The sequence below is a fragment of the Astatotilapia calliptera genome, chromosome 7 (genome assembly GCF_964374335.1).
Source record: "Astatotilapia calliptera chromosome 7, fAstCal68.1, whole genome shotgun sequence".
In the NCBI taxonomy this organism is placed as follows: domain Eukaryota; kingdom Metazoa; phylum Chordata; class Actinopteri; order Cichliformes; family Cichlidae; genus Astatotilapia; species Astatotilapia calliptera.
In genome coordinates, this window is record NC_137428.1 from 54,611,435 (window position 1) to 54,630,909 (window position 19,475).

General features: G+C 42.0%; 1 protein-coding gene across 1 annotated transcript; it reads right to left on the reverse strand.

Annotated features, from left to right (window-relative positions):
* Positions 1-61: 61 nt before the first annotated feature.
* LOC113026606 (potassium/sodium hyperpolarization-activated cyclic nucleotide-gated channel 3-like) lies at positions 62-18,770 on the reverse strand. Its single transcript, XM_026175581.2, has 8 exons — positions 16,429-18,770; positions 11,787-12,210; positions 10,603-10,764; positions 9,846-10,064; positions 8,171-8,317; positions 7,331-7,571; positions 6,008-6,172; positions 62-3,283 (listed from the first exon to the last, which is right to left on the reverse strand). The coding sequence occupies exons 1-8, from the start codon at positions 17,082-17,084 to the stop codon at positions 1,716-1,718; spliced, it is 3,582 nt and encodes a 1,193-aa protein (XP_026031366.1). The 5' UTR covers positions 17,085-18,770; the 3' UTR covers positions 62-1,715.
* Between the last annotated feature and the right edge of the window lie 705 nt (positions 18,771-19,475).

Sequence of the window (19,475 nt, forward strand, 5' to 3'; positions counted from 1 at the left end):
GCCATAATTTATTATCAGATTCTCGCACACTCTCCTCCTGGAAGGAATTAAACGGTTGAGGTGAGGGTAATTAACCATATGTCATTTTATTGCATTGAATTTGGAGGCTTAAATAAAATGTCTGTAACATACAGGTGACAAAAGAATGAGATTCGATGGCTAAAAGGCAGCAAAATGATAAATAAATATATGAATGGATGGATGAACGAATGACACTTTTAAGTTGAATGCACTCAAAATAACCTCTAAGCAAATGCCTGTGGCAGGCGGTTGGAGGAGAATAGTAATGAAGGATTGATCGAGCCCATTGGCAGAGGCTGGCTAGTGTCTGATGGTATCTCTTTCTTGTGGAACTCAGAGTCATTGCAGACCTCAGGCTCACCAACCGGGCAGCTAAAGCCACTGGACAGGATCCTCTGATGATCCGACCTGCCGACCAGCTCACAGTTTGTCACCGGCTGCAGGTCCACAAAGGTAGACGCATCATCTAAACACGTGAACTTATTAACAAGTAGAAGGATTTAAGAGTCTGGTTTTTAAAAGTAAGTCAGTTGATATACACGTTATTGATTCAGCATAGCATCACAAAGCAGCAATTGTTCAACAATACATGTCAAATCTTTCAAATATTGTACAATGAAAGAGGTAAATATGCAGCAATATGACCCATCAGGGGTTCTCGTTGATCTTGAGTCCAGGAAACTGCTTTTAGCCCTTTGACTGGTGCAAGAAACATTCAGAGCAATCTCAGTGCATCGCTGGTTTCAGGATGTTTTGATTATCGACAATTGCTTCTTTCTTTTTTTTTAAAATTCAGTTCCCTTGTTTTAATGAGTCTGATCTCAAATCAGTGCTTCGATTCACAGTACCTTTGCATACCAGTAAAAAAACAAGACAAAAGAACACACAGATTATTGCATACTATGCTAATGGCACCAAACCTCGGCTCAGGTGGATGTTTTGTACCAAAGTTATTGCCAGACTGAAATAAGTTGGCATCTATTGTGAAATCTGTCATCACCTTCATGTTTAAACACATTCAAAATGAATCCCGCTCCTCCCACTCACACATTTTCATTACATTCATTACTTAGATTTATTTTTAAATACTATCTGATCTGTGTGACCCATTTGGGTGTGCAATATTGCTGGAAAGCTATCTTGGAAGACGTGCCATCGTCAAGCCTTCAGGTTATTTCTGAAACGAGCAAAGTGCACAGTCTGTCTCTCCTCACATCTCTTACGGAGTAACCCTGCGTTCACACGACGCTCTCAGCAGTGGGAAAGGATGTGAACAGAGGACAGCAGGTTTTTTTTGGTTTTGATCATAACTGGATACAGTTGTGGACGACGTTCCAACTAAATAGGATGTGGCTAAAAGGTTACACAAATTGCCTGGACGATGGGGTTTTAAACAAATACAAATCACAGAGTGCGGTTAGAATATAATACACGGAACAATTGATACTTTCATGAGGTGTTACATATACCCATCAATACAGTTTGGATGTTATTAGCATTTTTAAAGACGCAGTATCCTGTAAAAAATATATATCTGTCACTGTCCATTATCAAACTCGATCCGTTCACTCTGGTTAAAAACAAAACCACTGAGCTATAGCACACCCTCCTACTTCAAAATTTGACATAGTGGTTAAAATGATGCCAAGTGATCTTCCCTTCACTCAGGCATTAAAGGAGGGTGTGTCTAAATCTCACAAATTGGACGGGAGTTTGGACTGTTTGTGTTCCTTCTCTAACATTTTAGCGGGAGATCTAATGGGAGAAGAGTGAAAACCAACGGACTGGTGCTGAGGCTCAGGCCCTGAATGTGTCCGACTGACAGGAGTGGCTTGACCCGGGATCGGGGTGTAGGGTTTACTGACAGCCATCGGTGAGGAGAAGGGGCTGGGCGCCCCTGCTACACCCTCAGAGGAGCCGCTTATGGCCAAAGGCCTTTCCTGGTGTATAGAGCTGTGAGAGCCTGAGATAGTCTTTATTTCCTGGGAAAAGAGATCCACCGAGGACTCTGCCCTCTGTCTGAGGGTACAGGCCACCCTGGCAGGGCATGAGGTCTGAAGGGTTAGAGGACTATGAGAGTCTGCAGTGCTGGGGAGCTCACTGTGGCATACTGTCCTTCCCCTCACAGGGCTCTGGATGCTGGGACTGTGGACAGGAGGCGTGTAGCAAGGCGAGGCCTCTGCAGAGCCATACTGGGCCAGGGAGGCAAGGGCTGAGTGCTCTGGGAGAACCTGGGGGAGAAAAACAGACTGGAGTCCTGCCAGGCTGTGCTGGGCCAGAGAGGCTGCGGCCCCGGCTCCGACTGCAGACACTGGCTGATTAAATCCAGCGGAGGACTGGGTGTTGGTGATGAAGGGAAAATGTGGGAGGTTCAGGCCACTGGTTCTCCTGCTTGCTCTGTCACTGCTGGACCCCACCTGCTGTGAGGTGATATGGGAGGTTTGCTGCAATTGGCTCAGTATGGGGCCGACTGAGCTTGAAATAAGAGGGGTTAATGTGGTGGCTGAGGGGGCCGGGAATCTCCCTGCTAGCCTCCCTGGTGCCCCCTGTTGGAGTAAACCTATCGGTCGTGGTGGGGTGGTCATAGCACCGTGAAACGGCTGGGAGTGGAGCTGAGCGGAGCAGGTGTAAGAGACGGTGGCCTGGCTGATGGGAAACACCGACGCCATGCCAGAGTGGGGAGGATGGAGCAGAGGCTGGTGTGTGTGCAGAGGGGCGAGGGGCTGCAGGCTGCTGGTGAAGATGGGCTGAGACGTCAGTATGGGTGACAACGGCCCACTGGAGAGTAGCTGTGTCCTGGGGAATACTAGTGTGGCAGTCTCAACCTCAGATCTAAGGTTGGCAGAGCTAGTGGGAGAATTGGGCCCTGAACCACAGCTACTGGAGGCACTCGCTCCAACATGTACTCTCTTTGAATAGCTGGACGGGTCCTTCACAGAGCCGGGACGTGGCACCAGAGGATGGTGGAAGAGGATTGGAGGAAGCTGGGACTGGTGGGCCAAGGCCATAGCAAGCGGGGTGGTGGCAGCCGCAGCCTGGAGCGGAGCCTGAACCAGCGGGGCCCAGATGACCGGGGTGGGTGACGGAGGAGCAGGCGGACGGTTTATACTCGGCACAGTGCTGGTTTGGTTCAGCTGAGTGCACTGGGCCATGTCGCGGTCGTGTTGCACTATTCTTTGGATGATCTCACTCTCATGAAGGTTTAGTGTGCCAGAACTTTGGTGATGCTGAACTTTGTGTTGAAGAACAGAGTTCCTCTTCCCTGTTAAGAAAAGAGAAATAAGGCCGTGATGCACTTTTAGCCCCTCCCCTTTTTTCACAAATGACATCCTTAGACAACACATCATACCACACGCTGAAGAGGAAGAATTAAATATAATTGTATAACTCAAAAATATATTCGTCAATAGTGCGTCCATGCAATGCAAACACTTTTAAATTATGTATTTCTTATTCTGCACACAAAAGCGCCCACAACTCCTCTCGTATATGGGAGTAAAAAGGCAAATGATACCTCTAGAAAATGCAGCCTGCTGTTAAAACACTACAAAAAATACACTCACAATTTGACAGATATTATCTGACAATATTGGCTTACAAGTTCAACAGTGCAAATTTTGTCATATATATTTCCATGCTTTACAATCTCACACTCTGGCACAGTGGGTCTTAAAACAATGTAGTCTCATCGTTTACAATAACCCAGCACTGTTTGTAGCACATGTAGCGGAGGAGCACCACTGCTGAGTAAACAGTGGAGTAAAGTCAGTCACTAAGTTGCAAACTAGTTTTTGAAATATGCTTATGTGAAGTTAATCTATAATGATCCAGAGATTTTCATTTTCTTCTAACTAACATACCAACATACTGCATAAATACACAGTATATAAAGACATTGCAATGTTATACAGCATATGTATCACTACTATATTGGTTCTCTAAGATGTATGTCATCCAGATTTGGGCCAGGCCTGGCATAGATGGCACTATTTATGTGATGGGATGCCATATCTGGCCCGATTGTGGTTTGGTTTATGTGGCCCAAGCCCATAGAAAACAGGTCTAGCCTGGATCTGGCATCAAGGTGTCATGGCAGGGTGTATGTCAACCAGATGTGGGGCAGGTCTGCAAATGATGGCACTGTTTGGTCTTCTATTTTAGTTAGAAGACCAAATGCCATGTTGCAATACTATACTGCTATGGTAGCTAACGTTTCAAATGCAGGTTTGACAGGTTTGTGAGTGTACACTTTATCCAAAGTCGGTTTACTCATTTTTTTCCAGTGGGTGGCTGTAGCTCAGGAGGAAGAGCAGGTCACCCATTGATTGGAAGGTTAGTGGTTTGATCCCTGGTTATTCCAGTCTGCATGGCAAAACTGAGAATGTGTGTGGCTGTAGTTAGGAAGCACTCAGTTTAGCGGAAGTGTGTGATTGGGTGAATATGGCATGTTGTATAGAGCACTTTGAGTAATCTGGGAGAGTAGCAAAGCGCTATATAAGAATCAGTCCATTCACTGATTCTTATATAGAACATGTTGTAATTACATGGCTTGATTAAGGTACACATTAGGCTGACATCTGGGGCCAGGGTTGAAACTGTTGTGGGCCAGCAGTGTGTCTGCAACTGGCCTTGTGCTGGCCCATGTGTGGGCCACATCTCACAAACCATATCTGGGCCGCCAAAGGGCCGTCATTCTTTGCGGTATGTGGGGCCATGTGTAAGCACATTTTGTGGGCCAGATCCATACCAATTTTGCTATGTGGGTATATTATGTCTCCAGATTAGACTGGAAGCAATCAAAAAGTTAGAAAAATGCCACCCTTTAGACCTAACTGTCTCTTTTAGGTTCCAATCCAACTGCAGACTGCACAAAAAATACTCTGTTTGAGTTTAGTTTACTTAGTAAATACTTGCTTATAGTATAATTCACTGGTCACTTTACTGGGTATACCTGAATAGCTGCTTAAAAATGCAAATATCTAATTAACCAATCACATGGCTGCAACTCAGTGCATTTAGGCACAGAGGCCTTGTAAAGACGGCCTGCTGAAGTTCAAATTGAGCATCAAAATGGGGGAAGAAAGCTGACTTTTAATCTTGCATGGTTGTTGTTGCCTAAGCCGGTCTCAGTGTTTCAGAAACTGCTGATCTACTGGGATTTTCCCACACAACCATCTCTAGGGTTTATAGAAAATGGGCCGAAAAAGAATAATTGTCCAGTGAGAAGGAGTTCTTGTTGATGCCAGAGGTCAGAGGAGAATAGCCAGACTGCTTCAAGCTGATAATAACCACGTGTCACAACCAAAGAGCATCTCTGAATGCATAACACTTTGGACCTTGAAGCAGATGGCTTAGGTCTTTGTTAATTAAAAACAGGAAGCTGAGGTTACAGTTCACACCAAAATTGGACAGTGGAAGACTGGAGAAAAGTTGTCTGGTCAGATGACTGTCAAGTGGGATATTTTCTTGGCACACTTCGGGCTCTTTAGTACAGAGCACCTTTGTGACACGGTGGAACCAGAGACTCGAATCATGGATGTGCAGCTTATAAATCAGCAGCAATTGTGTGATGCTGTGACGTTAATATGGACCAAAACCTCTGAGGAATGTTTCCAGCACCTTGTTGAATCTGTGCTACAAAGAATTAAGACTTCCAAAGGACAAGGGGGTCCTTAGCAAGGTGTACCCAGGAAAATGACTTTAAACTGTTTTCCATTCATATAAGATTAATTAGTAAAGTCTAAAGACCATGGATTAATGTGGCACGCTTACATTTAAATATTATTATTATACACTGTTTTCTATTCTTGGCTTTTGTTAGCCGCTGTGCTTAAATACGTGCCTACATCCACGCCACCACTAATAACAGATATAAAGTCCAACTGATGTTAATTTTAGTGCAACACTAAAATGAACAAATGAATGATTGATAATAATATAAAATTGGTGCCAGTAAATAGGTTTTATCTTATCTTTAAGGACTAACCTATGCGATCCAGGCGATCGAGCGCCACAGTCTCAAACGCCCTCCTCATCATGGGATACTCCTCCAGCACCTCATTGAAGTGGTCTACAGACAGAGAGTACAGTCGACAGTAGTTATCTGCCCGCACGCTGGCAGTCCTCCTCCCTCGGGTCAGCAGGCAGATCTCTGCAGGGAAAGAGATGAGAAAAAAAACCCTTCAATTATTTGTTTCACCGCTTTAAAAGACTTCCTGCAGAGTGCAAGACAGGTATTAACAGCAAGGATTAAAAACAACGCATTACTATGAAGTGTTATATAATGAGTCCCCCACCACCACCACCCACCCTCCTCCTCCTTTCAGAAGTTGTGTGACAAGCCGCAACAGAATTCCTATCTTCTTAGATCCATTCACAAAAGAAAAGTCCAAAATAGTATTATTAGTATGAGATGATAAAGCATGAAAAAGGCTGATGCCTCTGAACTCCACAGATGGAGCACTTAATGCAATTTCTGCAGCTTACAGTTTGTTCTGACCTCATCTGTCGTGCCAGATCAGAAAAATAAAATAATGCGCCATTAAAAGAAAACAGGAGGGAAAAAAATGAGGCATATTTTTCAGGACAGACATATTGAGGATATAGACGCACAAATACACACACACACACACATACTCTGTCTCTCTCCATCTCTCTCCGCCCTATTCTGTCACTTTCTTGAATTTATTACACTTTACATCATGGGATTTCTTTTTATCTTGTGTTGGTTTTAGATGTTTTCTGTCCTAGTTTATTATTTTAACATTTCTTCGTGTTTTTAGATGTAGGAGAATAACTTGAAGCCAAATTGTTTTTGCCCTGACTGTTTTACTCCAAATAAATGCGTGACTATGAAAGGTTTAATTTAGCTGCTTTTTTTCCCCCTTTCCTCGTTTAATACTTCTGCCGAAACAAATCTGAAAAGAATTAAGAGTTTTATGCTTCGTAGTTGACATTTAATGATGACATTTCACTTTGGTGCACAGATGGAACAGACAACAGCAGGTTGAGAAAACATAACCGAGAGGAAAAATTCTGGATTTCAGCTTTAAATATGGTGTAACAAAAAGGGGAAAACCCCACAGATGGAATCAAAGATCGCAAAGCTCTGCCCCTCTTAGTTCCCAGCGCTTTTAAGGAGATGATGTGGACGATTTTTCCCAGCTGTAATAGTCGGGGAAGATAATCTGCCGAGTGCCTGAGCCAAATAAATCAAAACAAATCATACAATCACCACTCCTTCACATGCATTCAAACTGACCCACTGTCCACTACAGAACATATTAGCATGCAGAGCAGCCGACTTCACCTCCAAAATAAGAGCCATCGGACAACTTGGTGTCTTTGCTGTTCTTGGTCAGGACGCTGACAACGCCGTGCTGGATGAAGTACATCTTCTTGCCGATGGTCCCCTCCCTGATGATGTAGTCGCCCGGCTGGAAGACCTCAAAGCGTAGTTTGGTTAGCATGGAGGTGACGAAGTTGGGATCAGCGTTGGCGAACAGGGGCATGGAGGCGACCAGTTTGCGACAGTTAAAGTTGATGATCTCCTGCAGGAAAGAGAAAAAAAAGTTCACCTTTTACATTTTTTTCTTTTTGCTAATGCAATGCCTTCAAAAACAAATTTCAGTCATGATAAAAGCAGGGGGGCTAACAGCTTAATGCTCTTAATGCTCTTTTAATGAGGTCCCCCGTCCTCTTCAAGCCATTACTTATCAGATTACATGACTATTAACATTGTCAAAGTAACACAGCCATATTAGATTACATAATTAACTGTTCACCATTAAGAACAACGTGGCTCATGTCATGCATTTATACATGTGCTGCTGACGACAATAAAATGTTTGCAAAATAAAATAAGGACAATGAATAATTTTGTTAACATTTTACTATTTAGAAGAATTAAAGAAATGCTAAACAAATAGCCTACAGGTCAGAATAATGTAGCTGAAAGCTTATATAAGAATAAAAAATGTATTTGTCAAAAAGCATCTGTTTTTTTTTAAACACCAGACTTTACTTAAGGGTTATATTAAACGGACAGTAAATGATTAAGAGAGCAAATAACAACTTTATGTTGTCTTTAAGCATTTACACATTGTTTGCATAATGTATGTTATCTAAAAATCATCTGTTGATGGCTGACCTCTCTCAGCGGCTCATTCAGTTCCTCCAGTATGCTCTCCTCGTCAAACATCTTGCCCTGATACCGGTGTTCGTAGTAGTCGTGGATCCTCTGACGCATGTCTGCAGGAAGCTTGTGGAAGGACATGTACTGCTCCACTTGTTTGTACTATGAAAAGCACAAAGAGCACACTTATTAACATGATTAAAAAAAAAACTATATATCTATATCTATAGCTATATCTATATATATATAGATATATTCCTGTTGATTAGAGTAGCAGAAGGCTGCAAATGTAACGTAACATAACCGTGAGACAAAATGCAAAGTCATGTCAAAATGAATATATTACACTGATTGATGTGTTGGCTCAGAGGTAGGAATATAATGTGTCTCATTATTTTAACAGTCAACTGTCAGGCCATCTGTGAAACCTGCCCACAGTGCAATGTTGTGACTCTGCCCCATCTGACAATTACAGTTGTGCTCTGCAGGCTGCAGCTAATAACATTAACTACTGTGTCCTTCAGCAGTGTACTCTAGCAGCAAAGCACCAAATATGGTCCATGCACCCTGTCTATGCATGGTAAATCCAGCTGTAAGTGTCAGCTCTGCTTTTCATAATGCACTGCCATGTCTGTCTTTTTTTGTGTCATGTTGCAGTTCGTCTGTCCTTTCCCATATTCCCCAAATGAAAAGTTAACGGCAGCTATACGTGGATGTATAAAACATGTTTTTGCAAACAAAAAAGTGGGTTTACACTCCCCTTCAAGATCTGTCACTTAGTGAAAAGTAGCAATATTGAAATATAAAACAGAAATCCTGCATTAAAAATTGCACTTATGTAGGTGTCCAGATTAAAATACATCACACAGAAAAAAAGCTCCTCTCCTGTACCTAATAATATATGATATCAAATAATAATAATATTAAGGGATAGTATTCATATTTTTTATTTTTTAAGATGAAGCACATCTTATCGTTGTAATCTGCCTTTTAAGCTTAAGCTTATTGTTGTTCATATATATATATATATATATATATATATATATATATATATATATATATATACATATATATATATATATATATATATATATATATATATATATACATATATATATACATATATATATACATATATATATATATATATATATATATATATATATATATACATATATATATACATATATATATATATACATATATATATACATATATATATATATACATATATATATACATATATATATATATATATATATATATATACATATATATATATATATATATATGTGCAAAATGCTCATATTAAATGTGGCCACAGTTTGAAGTAATGAGGTCAGCATATGTGCAAGTAATCCCTCTGACTCAAAATCGCAGGCTTCAGACTGCTGTAGCCGCTCATTATAAATGAGGTATAAGTAAATAAAGGCCCTATTTAAGCTGGAACTTAAATATATATATAGCTGGCAGTTTAACCTAAAAAAGCACATTTTATGAACTGATGACAATTTTATTTTTTTCTTTCTCTGTTGGCAAAAGAATTCAGAAAAGAACCGAATTTGATACACTTCATAATTTGATAATGTAATAAGTGAAACAGTTAAATAATATTACCTTATGAAATGTAGTGGAACAGAAGTGTTATATCAGAAGTAAAACTGTGGATGATTTTTCAGCAAACACCCACCTTTTCTTGGTACTGCCTCCTGGAGGAGTCCAGAGACTGAATGAGTGCAGTCGCATGCCCCACAAACATGGCAAAGCAGGTGGCACCCACGATCATGCTGAGGATAGTGAGCCACACGTCAGCCATGCCGATAGGAGGGTACAGGCCATACCCGATACACAGCATGTGACTCATGGCCTTGAACAGGGCGTAGGAGTACTGCTGACCCCAGGTGTCATTCTGAAAGGGATGCAGAGGAGGAGAGATAACGCGTACGGCTATCTACGACCAGCGGCTCAGGAAATATTTGATTTGTTAGATTTTTACACCGGATGCCTCTCCTGAATGTGTAAACCACTACATTACGGAGCCATCGTACATCACATCTAAATCAGCTTAATCTGAGCTTATGGACGTGAACACAGATGTATGTCCCAACTGTTACAAAACATCATTTATGGGTAGGTCTGTTTCATGTGCATGTGCAATGACAATAAAGTTGAATTCTAATTCTATTCTATTCTATCTTCTTCAGGAGGTATTAACAGCTTTGCAAATAAACAAAAACCACCCTATTTCTGCAAAATGTTTATTGAAAAACATGTGTGACTGAAAACTGGATATAAAGATTAAACACGCTACCTGTTGACGTTAATTTAATCTGTGCTCTCAAACCGATAACTAATGACGCTTAGAGATAAATGTCTGCATGTGGTTCGTCGTGTTTTGGGGAGGAACACATTTTGGAGGCTGTCTGACTCATAAATAATCCACTTACCACCATCTTGTTCCTGGTGACCCAGCAGTCTGGGGGGAAGTCTTGCAGCATGGGAACCAGAAACTGCAGACAGCCATCCCAGTGACACAGCAGCAGCATCATACCAATCAGGTTCATGATACGCACCATGGCGCTGGCAAGGTCGTATGTCATGTGGAAAACCTGTGACACAGATTTTCAGAATTAGGGGGAGAGAGAGAGAAAAAAGAGAGATAATAAAACACTCATATCTCTTCTATAAAATGTTAACACCCATGCACGCAAACAGAGGATTTGAAATAAACAGGAGGAACCGCGATGATGGTGTTGATGGATGCAAGCGAACTATACCGAACCACACTTAATCTTCTATAGACTACCAGAGGCTATTTCAGAGCAACCATCTGTAACGTTAATGGCTGATGGGGATGGAACATATAAAAAATAATAACGCGGGATAATATCTCTTATTGAGTAAGCTGACTGTGTGTAAGTGTGTTTAAATGCAGAGCCAACAAATTAACTCTGCAGCAGCACTTTTTTTCCCCACATACAGAGCGAAAGTGTAAGAAATCTGTTAATGAGAGAGAAACCTTAGTATGCACGGTGCCTAAAGGGAAACCTGTACTGTTAAAAAGATGGATGTGCACATTTAACATGGAGAAAGTTTTAAAAAATGAGATCAGGCTTCAGGCAGCTGCAAACGCTTGGTTTCAGATTGAGTTTTTTTCTGCACTCCTCCTTCATTCTGCAGCTCTTCAAACCTTCTATTTGCAAGACACAGCCAATGAGAGGAAAGCTGGCCTAAAGGGAGAGAATGTGAAATAGTTTGTCAGGAAGAGGATGAACTGATAAACTGGCTGACTGGTAAACAATGATTACTTTTGAACTGTGAACCATGCAAAGCTACTCCAGTAGAGTCCTGGAACATAAGGATGAAGGTGGAAATGAGCACAAGACGTCCCCTTTGAAATGAGAGAAGCATCTGAGAGCATGCTGCAGGTATTAATCTGGAAAATAGTGTAAGAAATTCTCTAAATATCAGCCACACTACTTAAAAGACTTAAAAAATATTCCCACTTAAAAAGCTAGAAGCTGTGAATTTGTTCATTTTTATCGACTAATATTTTTAAGACTGTAACAAAATCTTTTAAATATCCAACCAGTCAGTTGAAGCTAGCCAGTATGGGGCTATCTTCATCTACCTCTTCCCACTGGTGGATATAGCGAATGAGTCTGGAGAGGCGCAGCAGCCGTAGCAGACTGAGGATCTTTGTGAAGCGGACGATCCTCAGAGCTCGGGCCGTCTTGTAAAAGTCTGAGTCGATGCGCGTCTCCACGATAAGAAAGATGTAGTCCACGGGTATGGAGGAGACGAAGTCCACCACGAACCAGCTCTTCAGGTACTTGATCTTGATCTGATGCGGGTCCAGGATGATCTCCGTGTTGTCCTCCTTGACGATGCCCGTGCGGAAGTTGAGGACCAGGTCCATGAGGAAGAAGGTGTCCGACACGACGTTAAAGACTATCCAGGGCGGCGTGTGCTCGTCCTTAAAGAAGGTGATGCCCACGGGGATGATGATGAGGTTTCCCACCATCAACAGCAGCATTGTCAGATCCCAGTAGAACCTGAAAGATGGACAGTTGGATGTGACTCACACCATAAACCACAGCAGGCCAGCGTCATTAAGGCACAGAAACGGCTAATTTCTTCTTATTTGATGTAAACAGAGGGTATAGTCTCCTCTAGGCCTGGCTAAAACTTCTTTGGGGTCGCCAAAGTGACGTTGTTGATATAATACACAGAAAAATAAAGATTTAGAGGCGACAACATTTTGGTGAAAGGAACAAATTCATGTGTTGACTTTCCTCTGTTCTTTTGATCAAATTTAATTTAATTTATCATATGATATTAGGTTGCAGGTGTTAGTTGTGGTCTATGCTAAATGACCTAGTTTCATTCGAAAAGTAAACTTGCACTAACAATGACAACAGGCCAAGAAAAGCAATTATAGTAGGAGCTCATAAATGCAATGCAATTTGGTTACTAATTTAGTTTAAAAACAGAATCTAAATAAACACATGCTGGTATTAAATCTCAGCACGGCAGAAAACCTGATTGCAAATGTCATACCTTTGTCATAAGAGCCGAGCTAAACAAACGCAAAACTGATGTAAATGAAATGTTTCTGGGTGACCAGAGAAATAGGAAATTCCTGCTTGTGGATCTGAAAATTCAAAATGAGCATTTTTTGCCTTCACTTAAGAAAAAAATTGGACAGAATAACTGGTAATAAAAACGCATCTGTTTGAACTTTGTATTAAAACAACAACAAACAGGGACGTATTGATGGGAACATTTCATCAATACAAAGCCAATCAGTGTATGCTGCTTAGTTTACACAAAACACTTAATACAAGTATGTGTGAGTATGTGCTCCAAATTCAAAGTGATTCTGGCTACTTATAGAAATGAACCTCGCTGTTTCACACGGTCTGAAAACCCAGCAGAGTTCTGTCCGAGTGAGCAGAAACAATGTAAACAAGCAAAGAATTATTCTCTGATTCAGTTAAAGAGTGGGCCAAATGGGAAAAGAGTGACACCGGTTATTGGGAATTCATTTGAATTAATCATGAATACATATTGATTTTCAAAAGTATCAGCAGGAGTGTGTTCAGTTTCATCGAAAACTGCCTGTTACTAGTCATTTACACACAAAACAGAACACATTTATTTAGCAAATGTTCTTATGAAATTTAGAAATATGGCTAATTGGAGTTCACTGTAAGCTATTCTGACTCTTGATTGATGTTTCCCAGCTATTTGCTATACTCATTCTTTTTAATCTAGCGTTCTACATTTGTCAGAGTCACACAGTAATGTACAACGCATCCACACAAAGAGCGTGTAAGATGAGAAACCATACATGTGCGATTTCATGAGTGAGTCGTGTCAAAAAACAAAACAAAAACAAATGATCTCAACAGGACAAACATGCAGGGTCAGCAAAAACTGCACGCCAGCTGGAGGTTAAGAAACCAAATATCTCATCATCTCATCAGCAGGTATATTTAAAACTTTAGCGTTTTCTCCATGAATGGGGGGGAAGAAAACTATATGGAGGCTCAAGCGTGCCAAAATATTTCTTTCTTTTAAAAAGTGTAAAGTTATTGGTATACATTCATAAATATTAAAATATACAGGATCTGAGCTTTTAATTAGCTTATGTATTTATTTATTTTCTTAGTTAATTTTTTCTTTTAAGCGATACATTTGTTTTCAAAGGTAAACTGAATTGCATTTTCTTAAGACTTAATTATGCTTTTTCTTTATACATTTTTTTGTGTGCAAAGGATGCAGCAGTCATTCAGAGTGTCACTGTTTGATCCATGCCAGGTTCACCACAATATTAGATGTAATATTTGCTTTTTCAGGTGATACCTCCCAGTGGGTTGCTGTTGTGATGAGTTACAGGTGCTGCATTGTGTTACTGGTGATGGAAAACATTCTAGAGTCGAATGAGGACAACACGGTGGAAAGAGGCAGAGGAATCTGGTGAATGCACTTCTACCTCTTCTAGTTTACTTACACCCAAAACGTTCACAGTCACATGTGACAAAATGTAGAAACCAGTGAGGGCACGGTGGCCATTTGTTCTAATCAGCTTTCTGTTGTTCTTTGCCAAACAAAGAATTTGCATTTCTCTCGACATCTGCCCGTTGTCTCTGCAGTGACACACTGGTCCTAATTGCGCTTCCTCTCTCTGGCTAAATCCACCGTTATCTCCTGTGAATCCATGTCATCTCCAGAAGTCAGCACCCATCAGCCAGATGTTGAGTAGTTAGCATTACTGCTCTGCAAACGTCACTGTGCTGCAGAGCGCTGGAACAGCTGGATAATTTTATTCATTTATTATTATTATTTTTTTAAAAAGGTCTGCAGAGGACGGTACATTGCTGACCACCCTGCTGGAACATCGGCTGCCTGTGCGCGCAGAATTCAGACCACAAAACAGACAACTGGCTGGTGTAATCTGATGTTACCATCGAAACAAAGCTGCTGCTTGTACGGTCTGTGGACCTCGACTGGTCCAGAGACAAAATCTTGCACTATTGAGGTCAGAGTGCAACTACGTTAAAGAGCATGAGAGCAAAAAAGAGAGGGGAGTTACAAGCAAAGTGAACACAAAAAGGCTTAAAATGGTGAAAGGAGCTTAGATCAATCAGGACAGCTGAAAAAGGGATCACATTTGTACTAGAGATACTTATCTCTTGCTGCCAGAGTGCAGCTGAAACACAACAGCCTGCATGCAGCTCAGTGGCTTAACACACACCTGTACTGTGGCTCAGGCCCACCAGCAATCATATTAACCATATTTACGCAGTGTGCCAGTTCAGTGTGTCTGCTGCTGTATCCTTAGAAAGCTTTAGAATGAAAAAAAAAAAAAAACAGCAGTTACTTGATAAAAACATCAGATTGTGTGTGTCTATAGGAAGATAACAGGAAACCGTACATCGGTTATACAATGCCTTGCTGACTGTCATGGATGCGCACGGTATGTCAGCTCACAAGCAGGGCACGGAGCTGCCTCTTTGCTGGATTGCCACAAAATCTCAGAATAATCTCTGGTGCTGCAAAAGGCATCTGTAACTTAAAATGGGATCTGCGGGATAAAGCATTCACCTTATGAGACCCATGGCAAGCACTAAAAATGCCCCTCCTGCTCGCACTGCGACCCAAAGTGAGCATAAAGTAACAACACCTCGTACCTCACACACGGAGTTAACAGCTGGCCGTCCTGATTCCTCACAACACACCATTTTCATTTCAATCTCTCTTTCTGTGTGTGTGTGTGTGTGTGTGTGTGTGTGTGTGTGTGTGTGTGTGTGTGTGTGTGTGTGTGTGTGTGTGTGTGTGTGTGTGTGTCGTGCGCTCTCTCTCTGCGTTTTTGTGGCATGTCCCCTCCCCGTCCACACCATCTCTGCTCCATTAGACTAATTGTGCTGTAATAATCTCCCACTGATGTGTGCTTCTAATATCTTGAATGGTCATGTTACCCTATTTTGATTACCCCATTTCCAAGCCCCTGCTGCACTCTGTAATCCATTGCCCTGGCTAAATGATGACAAAAAAAGTGTAATTCAGATGAGTGGAAAAAACTGCAGTGGCACACATCGGCATACAGCTGACTGATGAAAAATATGATGACAGTGAGCATTAAGGTTAAATGCCGGGAAAATCTTTTGGTGGTGGACGTATCCAGAATACTGGTGTGCAATGAAATAGTGCAGCATGGCTGGGAAATTTGTTAACTGTGGTTGGCTTAGTTTGTTGCACATACATGCAAAGAGCTGCAAAGAGTTAATTAAGTTCTACATAACCTGATGACACCATGGACACACAAATGCACAAACTGGGCCAACCAAAGCAAAAGGACTTATATCCTGGATATGCATGACATAACCACGTTTCCCTGCAAAAAAAATGTAGACAACGCTTTTAAAAATGTCCATTTGCACACGTTAAGCCATTTATCTGCTCAAGGTGGGCTACTGAGGCACATTTAGCTAATGATCTACCTGTTCTGCAGAGGCTTACACTCCTGATTATCGTGCTGCTAATATGGCCACTGTAGTTACAGAAAGGCATGCACGGGGATTATAGTTTATACCCTTAACACATTTTATGGCTCATTCATTCCAGGCAGTTTTTAAATTATTAGTTTTAACGCATGCGCAGGCCAAATGAGCCTTTAATGTGTGATAGGATCACTGCAGCACTTCTTTGTAGGACACAACTATTTGCGATTTTAAAAAAAGAAAAAAGGATTTCTGCACAGAAATTACCTAAAATCACTGTAGGGATGGATTATCCAGAAGCCTGCAGACTTCACGCGTTCCCTTTCGTGTTCCACGGCCCTCTCACTGCCCAACATCCGCAGGGAGAACTTGTTGACTCCCGGCTGGAGCATCGCCCCAAACTGCCGGTGCATGAAGCCAGCCTGGTAGAGACGCTCATCTTCGGGTATTATTTGCTCAGAGCCCTCCAACTTGATGAAAGTTGACTGGTCAAACAGTGACGGTTGCCCGACTATGCCGGTCAGCCCACCCGTTGCCCGCTGTAGGGCCCCGGGGCCGTGCTCACCGGGGAAACTCTCGTTGACTCCAGCATCAGCCTCGGGAATGAGGCGCCTCTGCTCCGCCAAATCTGACCCGGGGGGATGCCGTCCGGAGATGGAAGAGATGCTGCCCCTAAAAAAGCGGCAGTCCCCATTCAAGTTGGTCTTCACGGTGACGTCCCTTTCAAAGTCTTCGACCCCGGCCTCCCCAATGCTCTTACAACTGCTCGCGGGAGACAGAGAGGACAAATGTTTGAGCCCGATACTTTTCCTTTTAGTGTCCTTGTCGCCGTTCTCCCCTTCGTCAGTCACAAAGGGCTTTTGCCCAATGTTTTGCGGCAAGCTGTAGAGCCGTTTGCGCATGGAGGACTGGAATCTCTCCATTTGGAAGAACCAGAAGAGGTTGCGCTCTAAGGACAGCCCGTGAAAGCGGGGGGATGAATCATGAATCTCACACACTCGGGGTGCCGCTGGAGGCAAAAACAGTGACGGGGGAGGTCCGCAGGACTGGTCGTATCTTATCTGACTCTTGGGACGTGCCGCTCTCCTCCGGTTCAAACATGCGTCAACGAATACGCGGCGGCTGCGATCAGACGCTCATGTAAAAGCGCCAAACGACAAATGCATGTAAATCCAGGTAAGCTCGTTGAGTGCAGACGGGAGCGCATCAGGATGCAGCATGCTGAGCGTCGGACGTGCCGGAGTGGGAGAATGCTGCTGCTGCTGCTGAGCTCCTCAATGACAAAGCATGATCCCCACCTCCCCCGAAAGCCTATCTGAGCCCTCTCACGGCGCAAGGTGAATACACACATGCACGCAGCTGCCCCTGGCTTTCACTGAGCGCTGACATCACTAATCCATAAGCCTCGCGCTTTCTAATAACGTGAATATTGATGGAGCTAATCTATCGGGTTGCCATAGGAGCCAGGATGGCACACGCGCTCACCCCGCCCAGGCAGGACAAACTGGAGAGGATGATTCAAGGATGCGATCTAGCATTGGAGTTGGTAGTTAAATAGTTGAGAGAATGTAATCTTAAGGTTTGGTGTTTGTGGCATCGGGCCTTACACTGCAACAAACAATTCTGATATTTGCCCAACCCGGTGAATGATGTTGGGCACAAAACTGACACTTAAGTCTGATTGACACGAGTTTTACACGAGCTGCATCCTGTGTTTAAGCATGCGTGGTTGTTTGTGATGCTCAGGATGCGCAAATCTTGTGCCCATCTTGGTCATTTCTGGTGGGCAACGTGGATAGTACGTCCTTGGCAGCACATGTACGGCAGGCAGAATGTGCGTCTATATGATGTGTATGGCTCTACTGCATTATCTGGGTTTCGCAGGTTCACCTGGCTATGAAAAAAATAAAAATAAAAACAGTCCACGTGGAAAAATCTAAGGAATGGCACCTGTAATCCATAAACCAACCCAAATTATTCTCTTAACTGCCCAGATTTCTCACCCAGGGTTAAAATATCTCAAATTGACCACCGGGTAATGATAGTATTGAATTTTATTTTTTCCCATAAACACTGGCATGATCCCCACTGTATAAATAACGCTGAATGCTTCATTGAAAATCATCAGTTGGGGGTTAATTAAAACTAAAATAGTGCACAAAGCTGTTTGGTCACATATCACCTGTGTTTTTGGCATCAGTGTTTCAGTTTTATTAGCTCAACAAGACAATTTTAGTTAAAGGGAGAAGCGATGAAATACTTCTGGCCAATGTGGCAAATTAATTTGATGAAAGGTTGTTGACAGCTGGCTGCATTAAGGTTGTATGATTCAATCCAAATGTCACTAAAGTGATTTAAACCATACAGCAATCTCATCTGGCTCACTGCCAACCAACAAGAAGGGCTGAACAGTTTGTTTCCCTCGAAATGTTTCCCCACGACACAGTGGTAAACTAATTAAAATCATCATTTGTGTGCCGCTTGCACAACTAAGAGAACTCTTCCTCCACTTAAATTATTTATTTTAATTCCCCGCCATCAGCGGCCACATAATACGCGGATATAAAGTAGCACACAGGGAAACAGGTTATTCTCTTTTATTTATTTGCTGCTTGTTAGTCTCCTAAAGGGATGCCCAGATAAGGACTTAACACTTTTTGTTTTACACCACAATCATCAAGCTTAGTGATGTTTGGTAGGCAGTAAAGCTAAATTGTCAGAGTTTTATTTCCAGCCCTTTCTGGTACCTGCAAATGTAAACATCCCAGCCTGCTGGAAATCAGGTCGGTGTGTCTTCACTGGGCTGCAAATCTGAATTTCCATGCAGTGTCATCCTTATTCGTACCCCTAGTGCACTGTATAGGTGGCTTTGGCTGATTTACATTTGACTACTTGCTTAATTTTCTGACCTGTGACATCACAATAGATCCCATCTTATCCCAAAATACAAGAAGCTCATCAAATGTTAAAAATAATAATAATAATTTTACACCCAAGTCAAAATGAGAAAACATGTTAGAGAAAACAATAGAGTCATACTCCTCACCAGCCATTTTCTTAGGTACATGTTTTCTTTAATTGCGCATTAATGTGTTAATATCAAATCAATATATCAAATCGTTATATCAATATATCAATAAATATAAACAATCTAATAAATATCTACTCAGCCAATCACCTGGCAGCAATTCAGTGTATTTAGGCATGAAGACATGATCAAGATGACCTGCTGAAGTTTAAACCGAGCACTAGAATGAGGAGGAAAGGTGATTTAGGTGAATTTGAAGATGGTGTGGTTGTTGGTGCCAGACAGA